The 24,706-nt window shown below is 48.3% G+C and overlaps 12 protein-coding genes across 13 annotated transcripts; 6 read left to right on the forward strand and 6 right to left on the reverse strand.

Moving 5' to 3' along the window:
- Window positions 1–9: 9 nt before the first annotated feature.
- Window positions 10–1,452, reverse strand: FVEG_06465 (hypothetical protein; the record flags this gene model as incomplete). Its single annotated transcript, XM_018894858.1, has 1 exon — window positions 10–1,452. One exon carries the CDS (start codon window positions 1,450–1,452, stop codon window positions 10–12), a length of 1,443 nt encoding a protein of 480 aa, XP_018752000.1.
- A 503-nt stretch (window positions 1,453–1,955) lies between these two features.
- On the reverse strand, window positions 1,956–3,104 carry FVEG_06466 (acyl-protein thioesterase 1). The gene is made up of 4 exons (XM_018894859.1): window positions 2,738–3,104; window positions 2,653–2,688; window positions 2,203–2,600; window positions 1,956–2,155 (listed from the first exon to the last, which is right to left on the reverse strand). Exons 1-4 carry the CDS (start codon window positions 3,074–3,076, stop codon window positions 2,074–2,076), a joined length of 855 nt encoding a protein of 284 aa, XP_018752001.1. The 5' UTR covers window positions 3,077–3,104; the 3' UTR covers window positions 1,956–2,073.
- Window positions 3,105–5,194: 2,090 nt separating this feature from the next.
- On the reverse strand, window positions 5,195–5,658 carry FVEG_15865 (hypothetical protein; the record flags this gene model as incomplete). The annotated part of the gene is made up of 2 exons (XM_018905091.1): window positions 5,195–5,228; window positions 5,567–5,658. The coding sequence occupies 2 exons, from the start codon at window positions 5,656–5,658 to the stop codon at window positions 5,195–5,197; spliced, it is 126 nt and encodes a 41-aa protein (XP_018752002.1).
- A 574-nt stretch (window positions 5,659–6,232) lies between these two features.
- FVEG_06467 (cytochrome c oxidase assembly protein COX16, mitochondrial) lies at window positions 6,233–6,651 on the forward strand (the record flags this gene model as incomplete). Its single annotated transcript, XM_018894860.1, has 2 exons — window positions 6,233–6,499; window positions 6,571–6,651. 2 exons carry the CDS (start codon window positions 6,233–6,235, stop codon window positions 6,649–6,651), a joined length of 348 nt encoding a protein of 115 aa, XP_018752003.1.
- A 557-nt stretch (window positions 6,652–7,208) lies between these two features.
- On the forward strand, window positions 7,209–7,673 carry FVEG_15866 (hypothetical protein; the record flags this gene model as incomplete). Its single annotated transcript, XM_018905092.1, has 1 exon — window positions 7,209–7,673. The coding sequence occupies one exon, from the start codon at window positions 7,209–7,211 to the stop codon at window positions 7,671–7,673; it is 465 nt and encodes a 154-aa protein (XP_018752004.1).
- A 4,894-nt stretch (window positions 7,674–12,567) lies between these two features.
- On the forward strand, window positions 12,568–13,371 carry FVEG_06468 (hypothetical protein; the record flags this gene model as incomplete). Its single annotated transcript, XM_018894861.1, has 1 exon — window positions 12,568–13,371. The coding sequence occupies one exon, from the start codon at window positions 12,568–12,570 to the stop codon at window positions 13,369–13,371; it is 804 nt and encodes a 267-aa protein (XP_018752005.1).
- A 3,136-nt stretch (window positions 13,372–16,507) lies between these two features.
- On the forward strand, window positions 16,508–16,993 carry FVEG_15867 (hypothetical protein; the record flags this gene model as incomplete). Its single annotated transcript, XM_018905093.1, has 1 exon — window positions 16,508–16,993. One exon carries the CDS (start codon window positions 16,508–16,510, stop codon window positions 16,991–16,993), a length of 486 nt encoding a protein of 161 aa, XP_018752006.1.
- Window positions 16,994–17,243: 250 nt separating this feature from the next.
- FVEG_06469 (hypothetical protein) lies at window positions 17,244–18,203 on the reverse strand. Its single transcript, XM_018894862.1, has 2 exons — window positions 18,051–18,203; window positions 17,244–17,974 (listed from the first exon to the last, which is right to left on the reverse strand). Exons 1-2 carry the CDS (start codon window positions 18,106–18,108, stop codon window positions 17,502–17,504), a joined length of 531 nt encoding a protein of 176 aa, XP_018752007.1. The 5' UTR covers window positions 18,109–18,203; the 3' UTR covers window positions 17,244–17,501.
- Window positions 18,204–18,311: 108 nt separating this feature from the next.
- On the forward strand, window positions 18,312–19,727 carry FVEG_06470 (hypothetical protein). Its single transcript, XM_018894863.1, has one exon. The coding sequence runs from the start codon at window positions 18,368–18,370 to the stop codon at window positions 19,157–19,159; it is 792 nt and encodes a 263-aa protein (XP_018752008.1). The 5' UTR covers window positions 18,312–18,367; the 3' UTR covers window positions 19,160–19,727.
- On the reverse strand, window positions 19,609–21,334 carry FVEG_06471 (aspartyl-tRNA(Asn)/glutamyl-tRNA (Gln) amidotransferase subunit A). The gene is made up of 2 exons (XM_018894864.1): window positions 21,167–21,334; window positions 19,609–21,122 (listed from the first exon to the last, which is right to left on the reverse strand). Exons 1-2 carry the CDS (start codon window positions 21,297–21,299, stop codon window positions 19,720–19,722), a joined length of 1,536 nt encoding a protein of 511 aa, XP_018752009.1. The 5' UTR covers window positions 21,300–21,334; the 3' UTR covers window positions 19,609–19,719.
- A 135-nt stretch (window positions 21,335–21,469) lies between these two features.
- On the forward strand, window positions 21,470–23,186 carry FVEG_06472 (hypothetical protein). 2 transcript variants are annotated; one of them, XM_018894866.1, is made up of 2 exons: window positions 21,470–21,727; window positions 21,784–23,186. In XM_018894866.1, exon 2 carries the CDS (start codon window positions 21,990–21,992, stop codon window positions 23,043–23,045), a length of 1,056 nt encoding a protein of 351 aa, XP_018752011.1. In that variant the 5' UTR covers window positions 21,470–21,727; window positions 21,784–21,989; the 3' UTR covers window positions 23,046–23,186. The 2 variants fall into 2 exon arrangements, with proteins under 2 accessions (XP_018752011.1, XP_018752010.1); XM_018894865.1 differs by having other exon boundaries at window positions 21,815–23,186.
- FVEG_06473 (hypothetical protein) lies at window positions 22,991–24,393 on the reverse strand. Its single transcript, XM_018894867.1, has one exon. The coding sequence runs from the start codon at window positions 23,934–23,936 to the stop codon at window positions 23,280–23,282; it is 657 nt and encodes a 218-aa protein (XP_018752012.1). The 5' UTR covers window positions 23,937–24,393; the 3' UTR covers window positions 22,991–23,279.
- Window positions 24,394–24,706: the final 313 nt, after the last annotated feature.

The raw sequence follows: 24,706 nt of genomic DNA on the forward strand, positions 1-24,706 counted from the left end.
TGATCAGTTTCAGCTTGGACTTCTATCTTCATCACCGCTCCATGCAGCTGCTGAGCTAGCGTCTGTGATGAGTGGCTGTGAATTTGCCCTTTTTCTCACCGAACTTGGTGATCCTGACCGACCTCTTGTTTCCTCTTCTTGAACATTTTCTGTTTGATGCCCACCATCCCCATTCTGTTGCTCTTCTGCTCCTGCATCATCAGCTTCCACAACAGGCATCAGGAGCTCAGACTTGTTCAAATCGTCTTCTCTGTTTTCGAGCCCTTCTGCTCTACCCCCTAGAGAATCAAATGTCACGTCTGTTGGAGTGCGACGAATAGGCTGTGGTGAGAACGGCCGTGCATTGCGGGGTTTGTTGAAGTCGGTTGAGAAGACGCTGTCGCTGTCATTCATAACGCCGCCACTGGGTCTAGAATCAGATGCCAGTGCTGCTAGAGATTGATACCGTTCCGTGTCCATAAGAAGACTATCCCCTCTAGCGTGACTCCTGGATGGATCTGATCCTGTGTCGGCGAGTATGCTCTTAGGGGGGAGGATAGAGAAGAGTTTGGGCGTGTCGCCGCTACCGCCACTGCCCAAGTTCGCAACATCTTCCTCCGTTGCGAATAAGTCTTGACCCTTTTCAAGAAGATCGTCCAGACCGCCTCCGCTCCAGCCTTTCCTCGCTAGACCTTCAAATATGTCCACTTCTGCACGTACAAGACTGCAGCTTGCTTCGACAATCCTTCCACTTGTCTCTTGACTCTCCCTCAATAGTGTCCGTGCATGATCGGCATGCAACGTCGTTAAGCCATCCAATTTTGTCGTCAATTCGACTAAATGTGCCCTAAATCGACCAACATCCCGTCTCCTCTGTTTGTGCAATTTCATCCCTTCTTTTTCCAGTCGTTTGATTTCTTTACTTTGTGCCTTGATCTTTTGTTTATACGTCTCCTCTTCATCGTCAATAACGGTCTGCCACTTGTCCAGGTCATGGAGCAGTGGTACTTCGAAGGATCGGTATACAGTCTCAGAGAGGATCTGTTGGTGATTGGCAACAAGGTAGTGTACTCCGGAGGCGGACATAAGCGTATCAGCCGTGCAGGAACCCTTGGTTGTAAAGCTTGCTGTCATGTTAGTCCCAGAGGGACCGATGGGTTCGGCGCGAGCTTCCTTTAACCTGGCGCATGCTTCAAGTGCTGATCCAAATGTCGATGCGGCTGTTGATAATGCGGCGAGTGCCAGTCGGTACCCCTTTGCGGAGGCGACAAGATCGGAGTAAGCTTGCTGAGAGAGCTCTAGGTCGGCTTTTGTAAGGACAGCATGTGGAGATCGTGGGGGAGGCGGCAAAGGCAGATGATACTGAGATAGCGGGTTTGCAGTCGATGCAAGAGAATAGACTGGCGATCCCGGAACGGGCGGTAGCTGTGACGGTGTCGGCGACACTGGACGCGATGTTGTTTCGGAGGCCATATTTGTTTACTTTGGGCGGTCGATCATCGGGATATGCTCGGGTTTGTGAGACTGGTTTCTCGAGGCGCACAAACGACAAAACTTCAGATATAGTTGTGTGCTTCACAACAATGAAGTTGATGCGTCAATTCGGATTTCCCGAGTGACGGTCAAGGTTATCAACTCTACCAAGGTTTCGGTTGGCGAATGTTGGAGAAGAAGTGGTCCAGGATCAAGGGTCTGTTGTTTCGAGCCCATCTCCCCACCGATAGAAGGTTCGCGTGCGCTAGGCGTTAGGGCACTTAGTGGCCCGGCCTTATCATGCAACTCGGTAGGGCGTTCTGAGCCACTCAGTAGTGGAGCGCACGTCATTTGGCGGGCATTCGTCCATCCATACGGAGAATTTGGAGATCTTTTGGCATCACGAGGTATCGATGAGCGATATCAGATATAGAGCACGCGGCATATGAAGTCTATATGATTGGCCCCCTCAAAACTCGTGGCATAATAATGTGATATCCGGATTTTGGAAACCATTGGCGGTTGGTAAACTGTCTATTGTCTTCTATTTCGTACAAGAGACTGTTCTGTGTCCGAAGGTTCTCAAGTCTATACGTTGTGAGGTCTGTTCCATATATGACTTTAGTTCTTGGGAGGTAGTTGCTTTCTCAGAAACGCCTCAACCTCATCAAGCTCCTCCAGGCAAGCAGAGTGACCCATACCACTATCGAGAGTTAGCATCTACTTGTTAGTATGGCACTGGTCACTCACGGGTAAGTCTTGAATGACACATCGTAGCCAAGCTCCTTGAGCATGTCGGCACTCAGCTTTCCACGCTGGAAAGGAACGATAGGGTCAGCATCGCCATGGAACATCATCACAGGAGTCTGGCGGTTGGCATCCGTGGGCTTGACAAGGTCGGCAAAGGTTTTGGACAGGAGAAGCCATGATGAAAGGCCGACGATACCGCCCAGCTTGCTTGTGCAGGTAAGACCAGCAAGGAGTGACATGGCGCCTCCCTGGGAGAAACCTCCAAGGACAATACGCTCAGGGGGGATGCCAGAGTTGACCTCCTCTTGGATGAGATCATGGAAGTACTTTTGACTTCGCTTAATACCCTCTGTATCCTCATTGCGGACCAAGCTATCAACATCTCCGCCGAGTTGTTTCTGCTTCGTGTTAGGTGGCCAATCAAGTGCACCAGAGAAAATAGCAACTTACAACGTCAAACCATCCAGGCATTCTCATTCCCATGTTCTAAACTTGTTAGTTGAGTCTTGAACAGGCTCCTCAAAGGTCAACTCACCACAGTGATGGGGATTTCAGGAGCATGAGGCAGAATGAACTTGACTTCATTGAGCTTCTCTCGTCGGCGCCAGTTCTCAACAGCACTTGCCCAGCCATGACCAGTGTCACCCAGGCCATGCACAAAGATGACGGTAGCCGTGTGGCGGGATGCCGCAGGGAAGACGAGAGGCAGTTTTCCTGACATCTTGACTTCTGGCTGCGTTTCTGGTTCGGTCCTGGTGGAGAAGGGTTTGAATATGAAGAGAAACACTAATGGAGCAGCAAAGATGCAAAAGTAGCGAAGGAAGTGTCTGTAGGATATTGAATCGTTGTCGGTTTGCTGTGCTTGATTGGACATGAATGGAAGGGCTCAAGTTAGGTTGTCCAATGATTGTGTCGATATCAAGTGGAGAGTTTAGTGGCAGATACAAGTAGAAACTGAGAGTTACCTACCTAGGTAGCCTGACAAGCAAGCTGCTTACCCTGCACACCACTGATTTCCTCTGCTGAACTATGTGCATTTCCAAGATACAGTATTAAACAATGCTGATATATCTAAACCAGAATAACATATCTGATGAATCTTTTTACCCTAGCTACTAATGGCTCTTTAAGTGACAGTGATTTAAATTACACAACCTCATCAGTCAAAAGAAAGATAGCCAATATTGCCCTTTTCTATCAAGATATGTTAGCGAAAATTAAAACAACTCGACAGTGTTATATTCTAGTTACTGATGGATGTCCTGCAAATTGGATATATAATATGAGAAAATGGCGCATATTTGATCATTCCAGCAACCAGAAGCTTGCATGATTAAGGCGGGAGTTACACCAACCATAACACCTCCCTATGAGTATCGAACCACCTAAAGAAATGAGAAGCTAGAGTACAGAAGTCACTTCGGATTTATATCATGCATTTTGTTGAAGCTATCATCCTACCGAAAGTCACCGGTAACGGAGAAAGAGAAAGAATAAAATAATGGGGAACAGACTTACACTGAGAGTGACAAACAACACATGCCTCGTATTACTTCCTCTGTGCTATCTAAGGCACTTGTGAAACTCAGTGACTTTACAGTTACTAGACAGTAGTTACTTCGCTACTCTGCATGATAACAACATACATGATCGTTTGAGTCAGTTTCCAGTCCTCGGAACAAGGAGTAATACTGGATTCTTATGAGTGATGTGGCTACTATATAATGAGGAGCCTAAAGTGTGTGTATGTCGAGCTAGTTGTTGTTTTTCTGCACTGAAAAGGTGTAACAATATCAGTGTTTTATAATACCATTTACAAATGTTTTTCTTATGCTTGTTTGGCGTCACTGTACCGTCCGAAGTCTGCCAGTCGGAGGTTAGGGGTAAATAAACCTTTCCTGTACCTCAACAACTATCAGGGGCTGATACCAAACTCAATTTTGGAGTGATGCTTGACATGTGGCTTTTTGATGCTCTTCTTAGAAGTTGTGATCAACTCGACCGCCATAAGAACCGCACATCAGTCAGGTTGTTATTTGGAAACGATCAAGGAAACTGGGGGATAACGATAGCCGATGGATTAGAAGGGAAACAACAAATGTTTCCTTGAAACTATAATAGATGGCCGTGGAGGGTGTTAACAACCGACTTCGTATACAAGAAGACTGACGTTCACAGGAGAAGTCACCGGGATGAACTGAAATCTGGGTATTTGACAGAATCTCTTCATATAACCCTAGATTTGCAACATGTCACGGCCTGTTCCAGATAGATTCTTTTCTTAACAATGCCCTACATATCTGGTTCTGACTCAAATGAGTTTCTTAGCAAGATTGTGCTCAGCCAGAAGTTTTCCCATACCCGCGAAGAACCGATATCTTCACAAAGCTCAGTGAAAGGGCTGATTGAAAAGCCGACAGGGTAGGTCTGAAGGCCAATCCAGTCACAAGAAGTCACACCTTGTGCAATGTCTTGTGAATTACCCTAGGGGTTGTGAAACAGAATTGAGTGACACGTATCCGGGTTTACGACGCTGATGGAGGCCATCCACTCGCCATGTATTCCCGGAAAGATATGCAAATAATGATCTAAAGAGCTCCTGCGCCATGAACAGGCAGGTTAACATACGAATGGCGTCCTCGGCCTTCGAGCGCTGCACAGCTGTTTCTCTCCCTCGACCCTCCCCCCACTCCAGTTATCCCGCTCCATGCTCCTTGAGAGTCTCTATGTTGGTGTTTTCAATACCAGAACAAAAGCAAGTATCTTTCAATGCACTATAGTCTGCAATTATCTTACAGTGTTCATTTCTCATAAGTTCGCATTCCTAATCACGGCTATCACAACAGGAGCATACGTGTATCTTTCTCGACGATGTTTGGTAAATCAACCTCACTGCTAAACAATATGCAACGTGGCACCAAGACGGCAATAGGAAAAGACCCTTGGTTGATTGACGCAGCCACTTTCAACGGTCAATGGACCCGTTAAGGCATTAGCCACTCAACCAAATGTCCGAATTATTCGAACTAAAGTCTAGGCAGTCTAAATTTCAGCACCGTTGCTTTTCATTCAACAACAAACAGGGTTCAGGCTTTGAGAAAGAAAAGTTTGCAACCGCCCGTTCCGTTCCTGACTAGAAGAAGCACGGAACAAATTCTGGAAGAAATTTGAGGACCTGAGCATCAGGACCAAGAAGCACGGGCGCATGTGCTTGACGTTGGGCACTCTGATGGCGTTCTCAGGGCGGTCGCACAAGTCCAAGCCCGTTGGAGTGTCACTGACTGACTCTCCAGGATATGCCAGGCAGAATTCGGGGTCCAATAGCACAAGTGAGTCATCTTATTTCCAGGCAACATGGAATTACCCGGTCTCAACAGCTTGGGCGCCGTACACGTCCTTTTGGTGTGGTACAAGACAGTACATGAGGACATCTAGACCCTCAATTTCGGTCAACATGAGGCTGAAAGGAAATTTCCTCGTAACTAGTGGCAAATAGCAAGTGGTCTGTGTTGGTAAACATCCTTCGGATGCGATAAATTCTTTGTTATTACTCCGTAGTCAAGAGCCGTTTGTCTCGGCTCCAGCATTGATAGTGGAGTCTAGACCCTGAAATTCGAGGTTCAGCAGTCGGAAATCTCCATGCTGTCGTCGGACCGGGAAAAAGTAAACGCGCACAGGCCATAGACTAGGTAGGTAGTAGGTAGATCGCTCGGAGCGGTAAAAGTGGGACTTCGGCGATGAAGTCAGTTCATCTTGTCGGAGTTGATCTCAGACCTCGTGAATCAAATCAAACTCTTCCTTTTGGTCAATTCTCGGCTCTCCACAGTTCAAGTTGGACCAGCGCCATACCCGGCGTGTATTAACCGTGCTATCAGTCAGGCATTACTCGCGATTGCCTCTCCACAGCCGCCGAACTCGTTTTGTCTGTTCACCAACAAACGGTACAGCCTTTCGCGTCCGAAGTGGCTCACGGAGCTTCCGATATCCTACACTGATTTCGTCAGTCCTGCCGACCGACAATTGACCCACGATGCCGGCGTTTCAGAGCAAAAAGTTCCGGTCCGCGGCCGACATGAACAGCATCGGCATGCGGTACCGCACCCTCATGAATAAGCATCCCTTCCTCATGTTCGGCCTGCCCTTCATAGCCGTCATCGTTGCTGGTTCCTTCGTCCTCACTCCAGCCACTGCTGTCCGCTACGAACGGTACGACCGCAAGGTCCGCCAGATGACCAAGGACGAGGAACTCAATGTGCGCCGGTCTGCAAGGAAGGTGGACATGAAGGAAGAGTACTATGTACGTCTCAGTCTTGGAACCGGAGGAAGAATGTTGTTTGAGATGTGTGATTTACTAATTCTTGGAAACAGAGACTTGCTGGCAAGGACCTTGACGATTGGGAACAGAAGCGGGTGAAGAGACTTCCGGGTGAGAATGATGGCGTGTTGTAAATGAGGATGTACATGCTCCCTTGCTTTGCGTGTGTGGGAAGCCATCACGAACTTGACAAAATCATCGATGCCATCAAGATCGATCTCCTGTAAAGGTTGCAAGAGACCACGATCACGACCGCGTCGACGTCATTACATCTTGCCGTCCTTAATGTCGCGGTTGTTTCTGAAACACCGGGAAGCAAGGGTCGCCAAGAAGAATAATGTACCATATGTAAATGGCATCAAAGGCGTTTTGGCGTTTGGGAGTGAGATCTTGTTGTCTATCTCTAGTTCTATATCGCGTTGAGTGAAATCCGCGCGGCTCCCCAATCGTTTCGCCCAGAGGGCCCGGGAATTAGTCGGTTTGAGGCTGCAGGGACGAGCCGTAACGTCACTGTTTGACCCAGTCGAATGGTCCAAGGGATATCAGAGACAAAGTTGTGAGATGGGGATCGAGACTGAAGTGAGGACATCTAACGTCAGACTGACAAAGGATCGATGAGTCTATGGAAGTTCGATCTTGATTCTAGGTTATTGGAGGGTGAGATGTTTCACGGGCTTGAGACGGGTGGACAATGCGAGAAGAGGATGCCTCAAAATTGACAATATCGAACAAGAGACTCGAAACTGCTACAAGGCTTGCAGCTATGAGACTTGCAGATGTAAGTCAGTTTGTGAGGTGCATATATCACGCACTGCAGGCACTAGTAGGTGCAATCTGTACCCTACCACAACATGCATTTGGACAAACAGGCAATCGATACAAGGCGGTACCAAGGCAAAGAACATCTTCATTTGGCGGTCTGCCATCAGTGAATGACTTCAAATCATCCCTTGCATCTGGTCACGTTGACACAATGCCCCTGCATCGCACGATTTCCAAGTCTAAGCTGAATCCGTTAAACAAGGCTCAGCCTAGCCATCGTCGGTATCGCAGTACGTACTTACCTGACCATGTACTTGTATTTCTGATTACTATCATCATATCATGGGTCTCAAACCGTCCCGTCCTAATCGCACTGCATGATCCCCTCAATTGACAGTTCATCTCATCGTCGATCGAGGGGACGCGACGCTCGAGCCTCGTCTCTCACAGCCTAGCAGCCTAATGAGTGGCTGAGGTATCATCACATTGGCTGACGAGGCCAAGATATCACAGCACAAGGCCAAGGCTAAGGTTAGCTAAAGCTGCTAAGAGACACGCCAGAGAGGCAGCTATCGAGCGGGAGTACGCGTAGTCGATGAATAAGGCTTCAAATGGTGCTGCCTTAGCTCACGATTGTAGAGGTAGCGCAGCTGCGCAGGGGCCAGAGCGCCACGCCGGTCCCCGCGTTGGACTGATCGTCCTGAGTGTCAATTGGAAGATCAGGCTTTATCGATTGAGCTCAAATTCAACCGAGACATTTCTTCATTAGTTGGTGATCGTCAGGAGATTGTCACGAACACATGAGTTGTAATCGTGATAAGATGGTGTCGAGAAAGGAGAAATGTGGCCGCACATCGGGTCGATGATGATGATATCGATGATTAATGAGGAAGGACCGAAATCAAGATAGAGGTAGTTAGCCGTTCAAACACTGGGGGGTAATAGAGGAGGGGTTGTGGCCAATGACAAGCTGAGATTTGCATGAATGTCATTGAAGGTATCTCCTCGTCGCTCAATGGCGGTCGGAGGCGATGGTGATCGTGACTATCATCAACGTCAAGAGATGGTGGTGAACTCATTGCAAAGACGCAGGCTACCTAAGGCAAGGTACAGTTTGTACCTGCAGGTACACGAACACGTTTCAGCACCTGTAAATCATTCCAAGTGCGTGTGGTCGTATTGCATTCATACGATTGTTTCCGCCATCCGAGCAACCGAACAGGGCGCAGTACAGTAACAAGAATACGATAACGGTTTGCTCAGCAGACACACCAGTTCGTGTAGGGTAGCAATCGGCCTAGAGACATGATGGTGTTTCGACAAACTCGCATGTGAGTGGACAGAGAAATCTTGGAAAGTTTGCCTTGCCCCCTGTCTGTAGGTCATATGTCTGGCCATGCCAAGCCAATTCGGCAATTAGCACCTTTTTCTCATGTCAGAATTGTTCGGAGTTGCGAAATGCAACGTCGGTTCCCCGATACGGGAATCCAATAAGCATGCGAGCAGAGCAGAGCAGAGCAAACAAACTGAAAGACGGGAACTAAAGAAAGTTGCTGGTGTCGTAATTAATTTGTGTTCTAGATCCAGACTCAGACACGCAAGGATGACCGTGGTGTTGGTAATTGCAATTAACTTGCGTGAGAGAAGAGACCTATAGCAGGCTATGATTGGGAATGGAGATCCATGTAACCTCACAGTTAGCTGCCGAGTCAGAAGAACGCTGCCAAAACAAGGCAAAGGGTCAATATGAAAAGTTTATTATGAGTGGATGCATCAATTAATCCTGCATGCATATTCACCGATACCCTGATTTCCCCTGTCACTTTGGATCTTTGATCCAGGCAAGTTTTTCTTCTTTTGAATGCAGACTCTGGGATTCTACAGCAACGATGTGATATCTCGATGCCCGATCCTGAAAATTGATAAAGAAGAAATATTTGGCAGGAAAAAAAAAGAAAACATATTCCTGATGCTACGGTAATCTTCAGCTCAGCTGCGTTCGGAGACAGCGATAATAAATGAGCCTTCGTGGGCTCAACGCCCAGACGGGCCAATGGCACGGGCTTGCGGGCACTAACTGTCACGATGCCACGCCCAAAGAGCTGGAAAAACAGTCCGGCTTCACCAAGTCCGGACTACAAGGTTTTTTGCGAGAAGCAAAATACAGCACTTTTCAACATTCAGCTAGGGAGAATTAGCGATCTGCATCGCAGGGAGGGAGATTACCTGACTTTTGCAACATCGTGATTACATTCGGACTGGGGCTCGGTCATGTTTACCATTCACGATACCAATTCAGTCTCATCGTGTCCGTGATTGTTCGGCCTCGGAGCCGGAGGTCAGCACTGCCGAGCCCTTTTTCATCTCGTTTATCAAATGCCAAGACAAAAAGCGAGAAGCGACTCATGATATCTCCATGGAATCGCAACCTTCTCTCCACTGATATCGTCATCGTATTCTTATGCTTTACACGAATTTACATACTTGTGCGGCCTCGAAATATCAAACCCGGTCGTATCTCCACGACGAGACCCTGGATCGTCAGGACTAGGATGCAGCGTAGGTACATGATGAGTCCTCCACCGTGAAATGGATGTGAATAAGTGGAATGAGGGGTTCAGCAGATTCACCGCCTGTGTTCAATTAACCAGTGACAGACCGTTGGCCGTTTTCGGATTCACGTTTGTGAAGCGGTACCCATTATTTTCTTAATTAATTGCAAATGGGGGGGAAAATGAAACATCCTCCACCGCCAACTCTATAATCGCGCTTGTGACCGGAAAGAGGCTGAATCGCTGTCACTGTGAATTGCTTCGAATGCTTGCGAAAGACAAAGACAGAGCTAAACTGTCTGGGGAAGAATGAAGATGAGGGGCACATGAGAGGGCACGGGATAGGTAGTCTCATGCACGATGCAGGTGAGAAATCGCATCACAAAGTTAGGTCGGCCATTTCATGTGTGTGATACGCATATAGTCTACTGTATGTATGTACGCCGCGCAGTAGCGTACTCATACATTGGGGTTAGAGCATCTCGATAGATCTCAGCTCGACTGGCAATAGCGAGAAGAGTGAAATGATGGTTGCTGGGTGTAGATTCAGCTTGTAGGGTTTAGTAGCAAGGGCGGATGCAAGCGCAGATTGAATATCGATTCTGCTAGAGATTAGCCTACACGATCGCGAACAAAGCACTTTTTTGTCTGACAATCCCTACGGTACCTGCATCAACGTCGAGAAGCTGCTTTATCGTCGGCGTACCTGATCGCTGACACCCACACAGCGTCTTGGCACCGCTGTGAACCCCTCCACCGAACAAGCGGCGCCGCCTCTCGTCCGGTCTTGGGACGCAAGGGGGGTTGTCACATTGTACGGAGCGAGCGGTGAAGACATTCATTCATTCATCTGCTGTTGGTGGTTAGTGAGCTCCATTTGACTCCAGTCCCAGTCTCCATCTCCGTCTCCATCCACGATGGATGAATAGCTGAAAAATATGCTGCAATAGAGTTTCGGCTGGCGCGCGAAACTGCAGCTGAGAGTGGTTGTTGGCTGCTCGGAGCTACTTCTTAATTCTATGGCAACGATGAACACAACGGGTAAGTAAACGGTCGGAGTGGCCGCTCTACGCATGTCGTGGGTTTGAAATGGATGATCTGTTACTGGAGTCGTGAAAAGATGCGCAACAAGTGACGTTTAGTTATCGCCCTTTGGTGCCACGACAACTTGCTGTGCAATGCATTACAGCAACAGATCTGCGCTGGCGTGCACACGAAACCGCCAACCAACAACTTTTATGCTCAGTGACAGCATGATCTGCTATCAGCTTATACCTGAAAGAGCTTGTATCGACTTCATTCGTATACCAATTGTACTCTACCTGTATCTCATGATGGGTTTGATCCCCAGGCCCAGGAATTGAATTGGCTTACACTCAGACTCACGCTCACGCTCAAGACATTTTGCTTTTGTTCCATTTCTTCATGGTGTTCGCCCTGCATCTCATGCTTCTGTCTGAACATGGACCAGGCATTTCAATTGGGAGCGAGAAATTCTGGACCGCAATCTTCAAGCACGGGCCCTTTCGGAGTATTTGCTTTTTTCCCTTTTCCAATCGCTATCATCAATCAATATTGATCAGACACGTTGTAACTACCTAGACAACCTCCGCAGTTACATGGGTTGGAGGCAGCCTAACGAGAATTGGCGGTGACCTTGTCGAAAAGGGCTGAAGTCAAGGGAGAGTAAAAGAAGCAAATGGTGATAGACATGAGAGTTTCGGTTCCAGCTCGGGAGCTACCAGTTGGCGCTGGGCCTGATGACCTGTCTTGGAAAAAAGAGGCTTTTGAGGCGTGGTCTAACGAGAGGTAAGGTACCAGGCACAGCATATCTAAGTCAGGTACAGTAAGAGCCCAGACCCAGAATGTGACAGTTTTTTTTTGGTGGATGGAGACTGAGATAGACGGAGACAAGAAAAAAAAAAAAGAAAAGAAAAAGCGGTATCCACTTTGATGGCGATGAGTCCGATGAGAAGAATGAGGCGTGTTTACGAAGATCAATTCCAGGATTCTAGTATAGTTGGCAATAGATGTTTCGTCGAAATGTTCGGACGAAACATGCCACAGAATTTGTTCTGACCTGTTCCTCAATGGTCGAGAAAGTAACCTCAAACCAGGTACATCCAGTACTCGCAGGTACATACTCGGTTCTTGAGAGACAGGGGACGTTGATCAGCGGGACACCCCTGTCGTGTGTAGAGAGCATGGGAATCTTTGAGAGAAAGTGCGTCAAAGACGAGATCAGAGTGGAGATCTGGCCAAGACCAGGGCCAGGGGACAAGATCAGGTCTCCAGGTACGTGCAAGTACCAACCTTAGACTCTGGGCGAGCAGGGATCCCACGCCCACTTCGGCTGTCACGGTTCGGTGGATGACGTTCACGGCCCCGTAAGCTCCAGCTGCACTCTAACTCTCGCTCACTCACGCTCACAGTCACTCCACGATAAAATACGATGGGTTCATTATTTATAGACTTGCGCACTCCCACCCCCGGTTATCTCGGGTCCTGACCTCAACAACCAAGTTCGGCCCTAGTAGCCTTGAATTCTCATGAGTATTACATCGACATAATAACATCGTCCGTAATACTTACACTTTATATTAATTCAACCTACCACCCACCACTCCAGGACGTATACGACTTACGACTCCGGTTTACTAATACGTCGACCCGACCATCACCAATTGGTTTACACGACCAATTCCACTTACACCACACAACCATAACCACAGCAACATGCACGTACTACACGGCTTCGGCCAGCGACGAAAGTCGTCTCGCCGCCCTAGAGACCTCCATATCCGAAAGGTCTCCTTCTCAGGATCCTCTCTCTCCTCCGGCTGCTCTCTCTCATCATCCTCATCGTCAACCATCTCCGCAGTATCAACACCATCCCTCCAAACACCAACAGCTTCTCGACCCGAAATCGATCCTCTCGCCTCACATCCCGCCTTCCACGCACCACCAAGATTGTATGAGCGACCATTTATTCGCATGGATGATGCCGAGCCTGTCTTTTATGGTGCCGACAATGCAGTGATCGATGAGGAGGATTATGTTGAGCAAGATGTTGCTACTCAACAACCTACTGAGATGGCTCTGCCTCCTAACGTTAGCCCAATGGATGCTGCCGATGAGGAGGGTTACGAGCCAAGGGACTACTTCTTTGCAACACTATCAAAACGACCACCGATGCCTAAGTCTCGCTGGTCAGAATCTACTATCCAGAGCATCCAGACCTTTGAGGACGAGGAGGACGACTCCGAAGTCACTCAGTCTGAAGACTCTGAAGATGAGACCGATGATGCTTCAGTCCTTGAGATGCGTCGTCTATCACGTCACGCATCAGCACTGAAGCCTGTCTCTATCAACACAACTTACACTGCCCGACCTGGTCTGGCACCTAAGCGTCCTCCCATGCGCTCCCTTGACAGCGTCGACAACTTTATCCGGCGCGGAGGATGGAAGCGTCGTGGCATCGTCTTCCACAAGGATGACCTTGACAACCAGCGATGCGAGCAGGACCGCAACAGCTTCTAAACTACTATCATCTTACACCACTCACTCGACATACCCTCTCATCTTTGTTTATTTCATTCATGTCATGATATTTCGTCGATACCCCATTACAGCACATACCATCTGCTTCTTTTCTTTCTTTGAATGATATCTTACGGCTGTTTTAACATCCTTCAGTCCACTATCTGGGCTTGACTCTTTTCTTTCCATGTCTATACACATCAATGGGGGCCTGGAGTTTTTGTCTATACGAGCCTTGGGACTTTTGGGAAAGCGATAAAAGCGATCATTTTTGGGGGTTTATGGGATTAGGAAGTATGGGATTATGGGACTTACGGCTTGAATATTGTGTTGGACACACATCTCACACGGATCTTTCTACTACTACATATTACTCTACTATTACTCTCTCCCTGTCCTCGGGTGGCATTCTTCTTACTCTACCGAACAATCTACCATGGGAGCCTCTTCTTGAGGCTGAATACTACAATTTGCCGTCTCCATATCCTGCAGCCTTGATTATCGTGCATGTCTCACTTTGCACTGTGAAATTTTGATACCGAGCCTAAACAGCATCCACTTGACATCTTGGGTCCAGATTGTGGTCCGAGCATTGCACTTGCACGCTACATTTTCAGCCTCATGAATTTCCACAAATATTACAATTCCGACGTGAAATATTACCGGAGACGATGAGATTTGTTGGCGAGCGGCCTCACCGAAGCCCGGGCCATGGGAACTGGGGAAATTCACATCATCGTCAAGTTGTGCACTAATAGACTACTAAGCGAGACTTTTGGCCGTGCTAGTCTCAACGGTCCCTGATCCCTGGCATTCACAGCCGCGTTCTTTCTTCCTTTTTCTAACTGATGACAAAATCATGGCACTGGAAATGAGTCACTTCGTGTTGGGGTCTTGGCGGGATATAGACAGGGTTGACTACTGATAAATGGTCCCAGGGATTGCCTAATAAGCGAACGAGGCTGAGCTTCCAGAACGTATGTACAAGGTAATCGGTGAAGTCCCCCAGAGTCAAACCCATTCTATGTGCTATAATCGTGACGGTGCCGGGGCCGAGGGTAAGTGAAGAAGCCCTCGTGACGGCGGCCGCGGTCTCCAGGGTTCCATGACGATCATCAGGCCACGAAACTTAAAGCCCAAAACAAGTGATTAGACACGAATGCCTAAACCTGTCCCTTTGCAATTTGCCTCTTCATGCCCTTGCTGATCAATTGCACAACTAGAGCAAACGGTAATTCGCAACGGCCAGGCACGACATCAGGGGGAGGCGAAAAAGAAGATGAAAATCGAGACTCAGGAATGGATGACTTCACCAAGATTGGCATGTGGCAAACCTGGTTAGCAAATGAGCGTTGAGAAGTGAGCTCTACGCCATGTTTCAGCTTGTTGATGTTTCACGTCCCCTAATTTTTCTGGCTACATGTAATAGCCCTTATGATGCGTGTCTACGCACAATGTCTCGATCATTACTCCATTGAAGGGCCAGAAGGTGTTCGGTTTCTCGCCATGTCTAGAACTTCGCGCTTAATGTAGACCCTGTGCCTTGCAAAAGACGTCAGTGGTCGCGGGTAGCTGTTTCAAAACACGGAAGCGCAGGGGGAGTGAACGTTTACGTTTGTTATGCAGCGCCGCGTATGGCGTACTGTATTTCGTCACCAAAACATGAATGTCATCCATCGCGATATGAATAGAGACATTGCGGAAATACTAAAGCTGCACCAGTGTATCCTGCCTAAAAGTACCCTTCGGTACTTGCCAACAGCACTCGCTACCTTGAGGTTATTCTGCTCCCTTGGCCATGCCATGTGGCCTTGATTATGTCCGGAACTTCCAAGGTGCGGGCGCGCCGCCAAGGACCCAATTACAAGTCCATCATGACCGTCGACTTCCTTGCTCTGGACTTTAACTTTGTCCTTGGAACTTCGGATTCGGATTCAAGGGCAGCCGAAGGTATATTCTTCGGCAGTGACTCTTCAAAGTCCCGAGCGTGAGGAAGCAGACGGGCAGTGGTGATCTTCCGTGTCTTCCGCGCCCGTTACAAAAGCTGCAAGGTTCACATGGATTAGTCAATTGAGCCGCAGCAGTCAGTTTGAAGATGATCCGACGGTAACTACCTGGCACCTGGGTAGGCATCCAGACAGCTATTGTGGGGGGACGTCAGCTACCTGCTGCGCCTGAACGTGGACTGTGCTCGAGAGAATCTCGATGACGATGATATCTCAGCTAGAGGCACCACATGCAGATACTTGTCATGCATCTTCTTGACGTGCATTATCTCAAAACTTGACATAGGTCGAACCGGCCGTTTCAGAACATCGACTTCTTCCAAGAATCTCGGCAGCTTTGCACAGATATCTCGGCAATCCTTCGCAGTTACAAGTTATCCACTAACATTGTCTGCCCTGCTTGTTACATCAACTAAGAGACTCGTCTATCCCAAGTTCCCACCAACGCGGCATCCAATCGCATTAGAGAATTGCATGCTCCGGACTTTCGGCTCCTGCTATGTACTGTAGCTGAACGGGCCTACTCCGATCATTCTCTGCAGTGAGTGGGTGGGTGAAAGTAAGTATGGGTACGAACCACTACAGCCGAATTGATGCCAAGAGCTCGGATGAGCTCAACTTGACAGAGCCTTGTGGTAAGCTACTGATGTTGCGCGATGACTCCTGACCAACCACTTCAGAACTGCTAGTTCTTGATCTACCGGCTAGCTAAGCTACCGGCGAATTTATGCCCTCCCTTGCCTGGCCTATCATGTAAGAGGGGATTCAGTATCGCTTTCACATTATAAGCAAGGCCATCACGATCTGCTCGATCGAGTCATCGCATGATTCAACGTCTTTCACACCATCATTAGTTGGCCGAGATTGTTTCGATGTCCTCTAGGATATCACACTACCTAGACTACTCAAGACTCCAAGTTAGGGGAGAGTGACTGTGATGTTGGTCTCTTGGTTTCCATCACTCACTTCAATCTCCTCGTAAGTTTCGTTTCTTTCCGGCTGTTTCTACAGCCGGATCTAAGCAATCCCTGCTCGCATCTTTATCGGCATATTCCATTTCTATTGGCTTCTACCCTTTCGCATCAGACACAGGGTGTCATGATAACGGAGAATTCTTGGCCCTGTGACCGATGTACTCAGCAAATGTACCATCAAGTATCTTTTCTGTTAACACGAATGTGGATTCATGGACAAGAACGGAATTTGGATGCGCTGTACCACAGAACAGAGCCGAAGTAACGCTTTGGCCTTCGTCCTCGACCACCATTTCCCATCACGATGGCGTTACGTCGAACAATGGAATACCTTTTCGGCAACACACTGAAGGTTCTGGAGTTGATTCTAACATCAATGTATCTAGTAAGTATCGAATTGTCCACCGGAGGTATTTCAATGTTATGGCAAGGCTCTCGGATCAAATAAGAGCAAGGTTCAAACGTTCGGTACATCTAACTGCCTGTAAGACACTCGATTGCCATGCCTTTTTAGGATGCATACTGGCAACTGGTACTGGAGCAAATCCCACCGAGGGAGATCACTGCGATGGAGGCCCCTTTTCTCCTCTCATTTCGTCTGGTATAAACCTTGTGAGTAAATCGTTGCCAACCTTTGTGTAGGTGGTGATACTGCCCCTTAACGGTCTTCTACTATATATGATGGCTCTAGGAAGGGATCTGAAACAATAAAATACAAGACAGAAGAGAATTTGATTGAGTTCACCATTTTTCTCGACACTAGAAGTCATGTTGATATCGTGACCTTCGTGAGCGGTATTGTCTCCTGCTGATGTTAAGGACAGCTTCTTATGCATCGAGATATCCGACGTTTACTGCTCCAGCTGTCCCATACGATTACTACTTAATTTGCTAGAAACTTTAGCGAAGACCTCACTCTCAAAGAGTCGTTGAGATCCCCCCCAATCTATTTTCGGGAACTGCCATTATAACATAGGTGCTTGAATCTTAGGGTAGTGATTGTAATCGACTTCTATCCAATTCATAACTAGCTATTGTCCATCATACGAGCCAAACTGTTCATTCTGATTTTGAAGGCCCATGCATTTACATATCCCATTCTCATTACCATATATGCATTCATATCAAACCGTGCATTGTAGCAAGAAACTCACCACATTCTGCGTTGATAGTAAAGCCCATCTTCAGCCTGGGCTGACTTCTGAAGCTCTTGCTTGATCATCTTCCTCCTCTTTGCTTTGCTCACAGGCTTGTGGTTCTTGACTGGCGCTTCGACATGCCCTTCAGGTGTTGACATTTTGTCCACCACTTTGGCCTGTAGCTGTTTTATAATCTCAATATTTTTCTCTAGAGCGGCATTGCCCTCGACATCGACATTGGGTTTCGTCTCCTTGATCTCAACTAACAGCCGCTGCCTTCGAACTTCAATGTCTGCTTCTGTGTCTATGTCGATAACCTGACCATCCTCCAGCTCCTTCGTCCGTACTTGAAACTTCTCGGGGAGATAGACTTTTGGCGACGGGCGTGTCTCCTGTCGTGGTTTGATCGCTGAGCGGAGTTGAGTGAGCGTTCTTTGCTGGATTATGTAGCCACTGATAAAGAGCGCAAATGTACAAATAACCACTGCAGTAGAACGTTCTATTAGCATGACATGACTTGGAATGTGGATAGCGGTGGAGAGGTTGAGAAGATGTCTTACCAACGAAGCCCGATGCGATGACCTGCACTTGACCGGATGAAAGAAGCAATCTGGCCATTTTGACGGAATTGCTAAACTGCAGTAACGCCGGACTGTAAATGCTGAACTTTCACAATTTTGCGTACCTTTCAGGTAGTTGTGAGTTGGTTGTCGTCATCCTTGACCGCTGTGTAAGTGCAGTGTTGACATCGTTGACACAGCAACATCCTTATCAGCTTATCGGACCCAAGCTTCACTATTTCCAACACCAAGCTTTCATACAGTCCCCACCATATCCAACCTCGACAATCGACAACTTTCTAAACCACGAACACACAATGAGCAGAAACAAAGACACAGTTCACGCCGATGCGCGTCGCTTCCTCGATGAGCGTGGATCTAACGTATCGGTCGCGCCAAACGGCCTCAACCCTGCGACTATTATGGAAAAAGCCGTTAAGGATCGCATCGTCGACTCATACTTCTACAAAGAGCAATGCTTTGCGCTCAACGAAGCGGATATTGTAGATCGCGTCGTCGAGCATGTCAATTTCATTGGTGGAACGTACGGTGTCACACAAAAGCCCAGTCCATTCCTGTGTCTTGCCTTCAAGCTACTTGAGCTGTCGCCCAGCGATGCAGTGCTTATGGAATACCTAAAATATGGCGGTGAGGCTTTTAAATACCTGCGCGCGCTTGCGTGCTTCTACTTCCGACTCACAAGACAAGCGAAGGACGTGTACCAGATGCTGGAGCCGTTCCTCGAGGATAGGCGCAAACTTCGACGAAGAGGAAGGGCGGGCGTGGTGTTGACATTCATGGACGAATTTGTGGATGAGCTTTTGACAAAGGAGCGAGTGTGCGGTACAAGTCTTTGGAAGATGCCAAAGCGAGAAGTTTTGGAAGATTTGGAAATTCTCGAGCCAAGGGTCAGTCCCCTGGGCGACCTTGAGGATCTTCTTGAGGAAGAGGACGAAGCAGAGAAAGAAAATGGAACAAGAGAAGAATCTGGAGAGATCTCTGATAGAGATGATATGGAAGTTGATCGCGATGAGATGAGAAGTCACAGTCGAAGCCGCAGTCGAAGTCGAAATCGAAGTCAAAGTGATAGCCGAAGTCGATCACCTTGATCAGATGGACTGTCTCCGCACAGTAACCGAAAGAGCTGACTCGAAAAACACCATAATCCATCACCGAAAGCCAGGCCTAGTGGTTCTACTCTCCCGCCACTTTAAGAGATTATGTATAGTGCCGCTGCAGCGAGCGAATGACAAAGCTTCTGCCTGGTTCATCAATACGCCACGCGTAGCTCGATACGTGGACATTGCTTCATTTATGACAGCATCTACAGGTGTTGAATGTCTGCAGCAACGACACAGGACGAAAGAGATCGTATCATATTAAACTGACAGGGTGACATTCGAAAGTCGAGAATGGCAGAGCTAGGGCTCTTGCATGCTTATGGACTCGTCACCTACTTGTTGTATAGGGCGCTTGGATCACTCAGACTGGACCACGGCAAACGTACAGCTAGCCTGATACGCATCCATGATCCCCATTCAATGCAAAACAGAAAGTTTGATGGAGGAGCAAGCAGACCATTTAGTTATACCCAAGATACTGCTGTCGTCAAATTGTTCTATTGTACAATAATATCATAAAAATCATCGCTTGTAATATACATCTATAATCATGCCACCAGGGATTTTAACTTTTCTGCCAGTTGAAGCACCCTCTGATCGTCCCAGTATTGTCCGATGACCTGCAATCCTGCTGGAAACTGACTTCCCTCCACCTTGGCTGGGACACTCACAGCTGGTAAACCTGCCAAACTTGCTGGAACCGTGAAAACGTCGTTCATGTAAACGTCTACACTGCTCTGCTGCTTGAGATCTTCAAGTCTTGGAGGAAATGTTGGAGCTGTAGGAGAGAGGATGAAGTCCACTTGAACAGGGCCAGTCTTGTCCTCCATTCCGGTGGCCTCAGCCATATCACTCAAGTCAAACTGCGCAGGCTCATAAAGGGGGTTGTCAAGTCGGAATACGCGATCAAAATCCTTCTGCACCATCCGCCGAACCTTTTGGGCTTGTATGAAGTAATTGTCTATTGCCTCAGAACTGAGGCTGTATGTGCCAAGGAGAATTCGTCGCTTGACCTCTTCACCGAAGCCCTCACCACGGGTATTAGAGTAGAGAGTCTCACCCACTGCATCACTACCTTCACCGCGCTTTCCGTAGCGAACACCGTCGTACTTGGAGAGATTCGATGATGCTTCCGCGGGAGCGAGGACATAGTAAGCACATAGGGCTTCTTTTGTGGAAGGTAGAGAGATTGGAACTAGAGTTGCGCCCTGAGCCTCGAGAGCAGAGGCAGCTGAGACCCAAGCGGCGCGGATAGAGGGGTCAAGTTCGTCAATGTTGTATTCAAGGGGAATGCCGATATTTAGTCTTGATAGCTCGGGAAGGGTGGATGATATTGTTGAAGAACATCGTTTTCGAGATGCGGCGGGCAGCGATGTTGGATCCGAAGAGTCTTGTTCGTTGTGCATGCCAGTCTCGAAGATGAGGTTATGTATCGGCTTGACATCCTTGGACAGGAAGCCGACTGTATCCAGAGAGTTTGCGTATGGAACTACGCCAAACCGAGAAATCATGCCATAACTAGGCTTGTAGCCAACTGTCCCAGTGTATGCCGCGGGCAGTCGAATTGAACCACCTGTATCTGTTCCTATGGCGATATCGGCATCTCCTAGTCGTACTGCAACGGCGCTTCCACCTGAGCTTCCGCCCGCTGACACTTCGTCATCCTTGGCTAGGGGATTCCTCACTGCGCCATTCACTGAGTTTGTTGAATGTGAACCCATACCGAATTCATCCATGTTGGTTTTCCCAACCACTGTTGCTCCGCGTTTGCGCAGTTGACGAACCACAGTAGCTTCAAAGGGTGAGGAGTGAGAATAAAGAATGGTTGAGGCGCATTGTGTGGGGAAGTCAGAGGTTACGATATTATCCTTGATAGCCAGAGTAAAAGGCTTCACTTCCTTACACATGAAAGGAAGGAAATCAGCATTCGGGTCTGTGGAGGCAAGCTTGGCTGTATTTGTGAGTTGAGTTCGTTCAAGAAGATGAGTTACTCACTGCGACCGACAAAGTGGTTGTAGTTACTATGAGAACGCCATTGTAGTACAGGTCGTGTATAAACTCTCGGGCAAGACTTGATGTGGGATGAAGCTGATTTATAGGCTAGTTGCCGCAAACGAGGCACGCTCATGGTGGACTTAGTATCAACATGAGAAATTGTTATGTCCAAAGGTGTTAGTTTGGGGTCATGTTCAAAAAAGCGGGATGAGCTGCAGCTTTCTGGCTTATCGATAAGGCACCTGCAACTCATCTTTCAAGGGTCCAATCCCATCCTCCGTACGTAATTTCTCCAAGCTCGAACAAACATCAACACTATAACAAAATGGCAGCCAAACGAGATCTTGAGGCACTCGATGAGGGCGAAGTATTAGCCCCTCAACCAAAGCGGCCAAAGAAACAAGGTGGCAAAACGCGACAGCACCAAAACTCTGGCATCGACCCAACCTGGGGCCAGAAATATGTCTTCGCAGGAAACGGCCATACAACCACGATCCCGGAGGGAGAAGAGGACGATTTCGAAGATGATTCAGAAGCGATGGCATATTTAAACTCTGTCAGGTGTGTTCTCATCTTATGCGCGTTTGTTGACTTTGCTGAAGATCGCAAAACTATAGAGAACAGATGCTGATATGGTGAGTATTACAGACAAGAAGCGAACGGGATCCCCCATCTCCTCGTTGCACCAAAAGTTCAAATAGGACCCCAGCTACCCCCCGAGCTTCGAAACGACGACCAGGAACAAGACGAGCAACCTATCGACAGGAGTGTATACAATAATGGTGTTGGCGATTCTCGGGGCTGGTATGAAGACGGCGCATATATGGCAATGCCTGACAACGCGGCTGAAGATGACGATTACGAAGGTGGCGAATGCCCGGATGACTACGACGAAGAATGCGACGAAGAATCCGCCTTGAATGAAGCTTACTTTGCATCGGTTATGGACCAATACCTCCGCTTACGGTCGATTCTTCACGCCGATCTTCCCTCCAACGCCGTCTCCCGTGTCGTCAAAGCCCGACTAAAAACTGATGCACCTGCGGAAAATCAATCGGCGGCGATAGCTACGTGGTCACGACTCCTTCGCGAAACCGATCCCCACCCGCTTCAAGTCGCCCTTATGTCTAAAGACACTACACTACGCATTCTGCGCATTCTTCTTGGCGGTAAATTCCTTCGTCAAGGGTACACGCTTCCAGAACGCACAAGCCGTTGGATCTGGGCACTGCTTGCTAGAATGCCGGACAAGGGCGAGCTCAACCACACCGAGATTGGCTGGATTCGCGACCTTGGTCGCAGAGCAGTCCTTTTGGGTCGGAGCCTAGCAGAGATGGCGGCTCTAAGGGAGGAACTTGCAGAGGGTGGACTAGGGGCCCACGAAGCAGTTGATGGAAGCAGTAGTGATGAAGAAGTTCTGGCAGACCCAGAGGATATGGAGGTCGAAGGTGCTATCAGCTCTGGGCAGGATGAGGACGAGCCAACACCACCAGCTGAGTCCAGAGAAGAGGTCGAGAAGACACCCAAAGTCATGGAACCCACAACAAAATCTCCCCTAGAGCCTGATGCCGAAGAAGGTGAGATAGAAGACCAAGACGAAGATGTGGCTATGGAGATCGCGACCGACTCAGAAGCCGAAGAAGGTGAAGTTACTGCCCAGGAGCCCCAGGAAAACCTCGAGGCAGCAAGGGAACGACTACTCGCCCGGATTAGTAATGGAATGACATCAGAAGACGAGGAGGATCTTCAAAAGGAGAATGCCAAACAGCAACTGCGAGCGAATTTACGTGCGACTCTCAACATGATCTTGACGATAGCTGGTGAGTTTTACGGACAACGAGATCTGCTAGAATTTCGAGAGCCATTCGTTGGTATGTAAGTTGGTGGACAAGGATATAATTGTAGGTCTTGTAACGACCGGTTTGTCTTATTTGCATACAGCATACAGCGAGTCCCGATGCGCTTTTGCCTTCCAATAACATACAACCGCTCTAGAGCATTAATAAATGATAATCCTAAACGCCTGACCCAAAGCTTGTGACGCCGCAACATAGCTTCTCGTAAACATGAAAACATACAAAGCTCTGCTTGAACCAATGAACAAAACTGTGACTTAGTTGGCCAGATCCATTTCGGGGTTGACGAGGAAATCAGCCTCATCAAAGTCGGATCCTGAGTTGCGGTTGTCCTGGCCAAAGCTCCTAAAACCGGCACCCTTTCGTGAAACTGGGATAGCCATAACGCGAGGGTTTCCATGGTTGCCCATATCAAAGCTCGAATCGAGCTCGTCGTCATCCTCGTCGAAAATTCGCTTTCGAGAACCGTCGTAGGACTCGCCCTCCGCACTCCCTTGCGACATTGTGAGCTCGGGAATAGCATCGAGGTCTGGTACATCATCCTCGAATTCTGGCTGGGTGTCGAGGCCGCCAACCTTGTTGATTCCGCAGAAGGGGAGAAGCTCTCGGGAAGCCCCCTTGCCAGATGCCTTCACAGTAGCGGTAGAAACATTTACAGGTGCGTTGTCTGTCCAGAGCTTGAAAGCACTAGTGCCCTTTGTCTTGTAGCCTTCGGGAACAGACTTGCGAACTCGCATACCGACACTAAGTAGGTTGGCCTGGACGTTTGAAGGAAGAGTAGGCTGCATGGGCTTGTCGGCATCGGCAATGGCAGACTCATCGGATGATCGGGCATTGAAGAAGGAAGTGATTTGGCGTTGAGATGGGTCGGCAGAGGCGCCAGCGAATTGACGCTTGATACGAGGAGTAGACATGATAGCAGATTTGGAGCAAGTCGGTATGAAGTTGTAGTGTTGATTGATTCAGCAAGAATCGTCAATAGATGTTACGTTGATGGAATGATGTTGTGGACAAGATCGCAGTAAGCAACGACTGACAAGAAAGTCAAGTACAGAAACAGAGTTCAGGAGTGGTAGAGTGGAGAGTTTGTCAACGGACAGAATTGAAAAGAGGTAAGGTCTCGTAAGAAGGCAGATGACGTCGCAATCGAGGGGAGAAAACAAGGGTTCAAAAGGAGAACAGAGCGAAGAGGGGGCTTCTGCGTGAAACAAGTCGGAGGCCAATATTGGCTTGTTGCTGGGGTGAGGAAAAGAACAGGGCCAGAGAAAGTGAAGCGCCCCCCCAGACGACGACGATCCCAAAGCGGCCTTGACAGCCCAATCATTTAACAGTAATTTCTCACTGTGAGACCCAGGCTCACGCGTTTTGACGCGATCTTGTCGTGCCGCTTTCGCGTAAATTGATAATTGGAGATTTTAGATGGCTATTGACCCGCTGAGTCATCCGACAGTGCACTTTGATATGATAGCAAGGTGGTGGCAAACCGACACCTGAAGGCAGGCAGGCAAATTCTAGCAATTTCAGGATCGACAACGTCCAACTTGAATTGCTTTCACGTTCTTAAAGCTCCACTCCGAATTTGCCATCTATGGTTATGGGTATATCATCACACGATGTTGTCACATGAACAATACTGATACAATATCATCAATTGTGTCAATGTACTAGTATCTTTTCGCGCTGA

This window comes from Fusarium verticillioides, chromosome 2, assembly GCF_000149555.1.
Source record: "Fusarium verticillioides 7600 chromosome 2, whole genome shotgun sequence".
Lineage (NCBI taxonomy): Eukaryota > Fungi > Ascomycota > Sordariomycetes > Hypocreales > Nectriaceae > Fusarium > Fusarium verticillioides.

Excerpts from the sequence above, each read along its gene's own strand:
- FVEG_06473 (XM_018894867.1), bottom strand. The coding sequence starts at position 23,936 with ATGTCTACTCCTCGTATCAAGCGTCAATTCGCTGGCGCCTCTGCCGAC.
- FVEG_06466 (XM_018894859.1), bottom strand. The coding sequence starts at position 3,076 with ATGTCCAATCAAGCACAGCAAACCGACAACGATTCAATATCCTACAGA. Across the intron at positions 2,689-2,737 it reads CTGAAATCCCCATCACTGTG|AACATGGGAATGAGAATGCC; the intron begins GTGAGTTGACCT and ends TAACAAGTTTAG. Across the intron at positions 2,156-2,202 it reads GTGTCATTCAAGACTTACCC|TGGTATGGGTCACTCTGCTT; the intron begins GTGAGTGACCAG and ends AACTCTCGATAG.
- FVEG_06469 (XM_018894862.1), bottom strand. The coding sequence starts at position 18,108 with ATGGCCAGATTGCTTCTTTCATCCGGTCAAGTGCAGGTCATCGCATCG. Across the intron at positions 17,975-18,050 it reads CATCGCATCGGGCTTCGTTG|TGGTTATTTGTACATTTGCG; the intron begins GTAAGACATCTT and ends GTTCTACTGCAG.
- FVEG_06470 (XM_018894863.1), top strand. The coding sequence starts at position 18,368 with ATGAGCAGAAACAAAGACACAGTTCACGCCGATGCGCGTCGCTTCCTC.
- FVEG_06471 (XM_018894864.1), bottom strand. The coding sequence starts at position 21,299 with ATGAGCGTGCCTCGTTTGCGGCAACTAGCCTATAAATCAGCTTCATCC. Across the intron at positions 21,123-21,166 it reads CAACCACTTTGTCGGTCGCA|CCAAGCTTGCCTCCACAGAC; the intron begins GTGAGTAACTCA and ends TCACAAATACAG.
- FVEG_06472 (XM_018894865.1), top strand. The coding sequence starts at position 21,492 with ATGGCAGCCAAACGAGATCTTGAGGCACTCGATGAGGGCGAAGTATTA. Across the intron at positions 21,728-21,814 it reads GCATATTTAAACTCTGTCAG|ACAAGAAGCGAACGGGATCC; the intron begins GTGTGTTCTCAT and ends TGAGTATTACAG.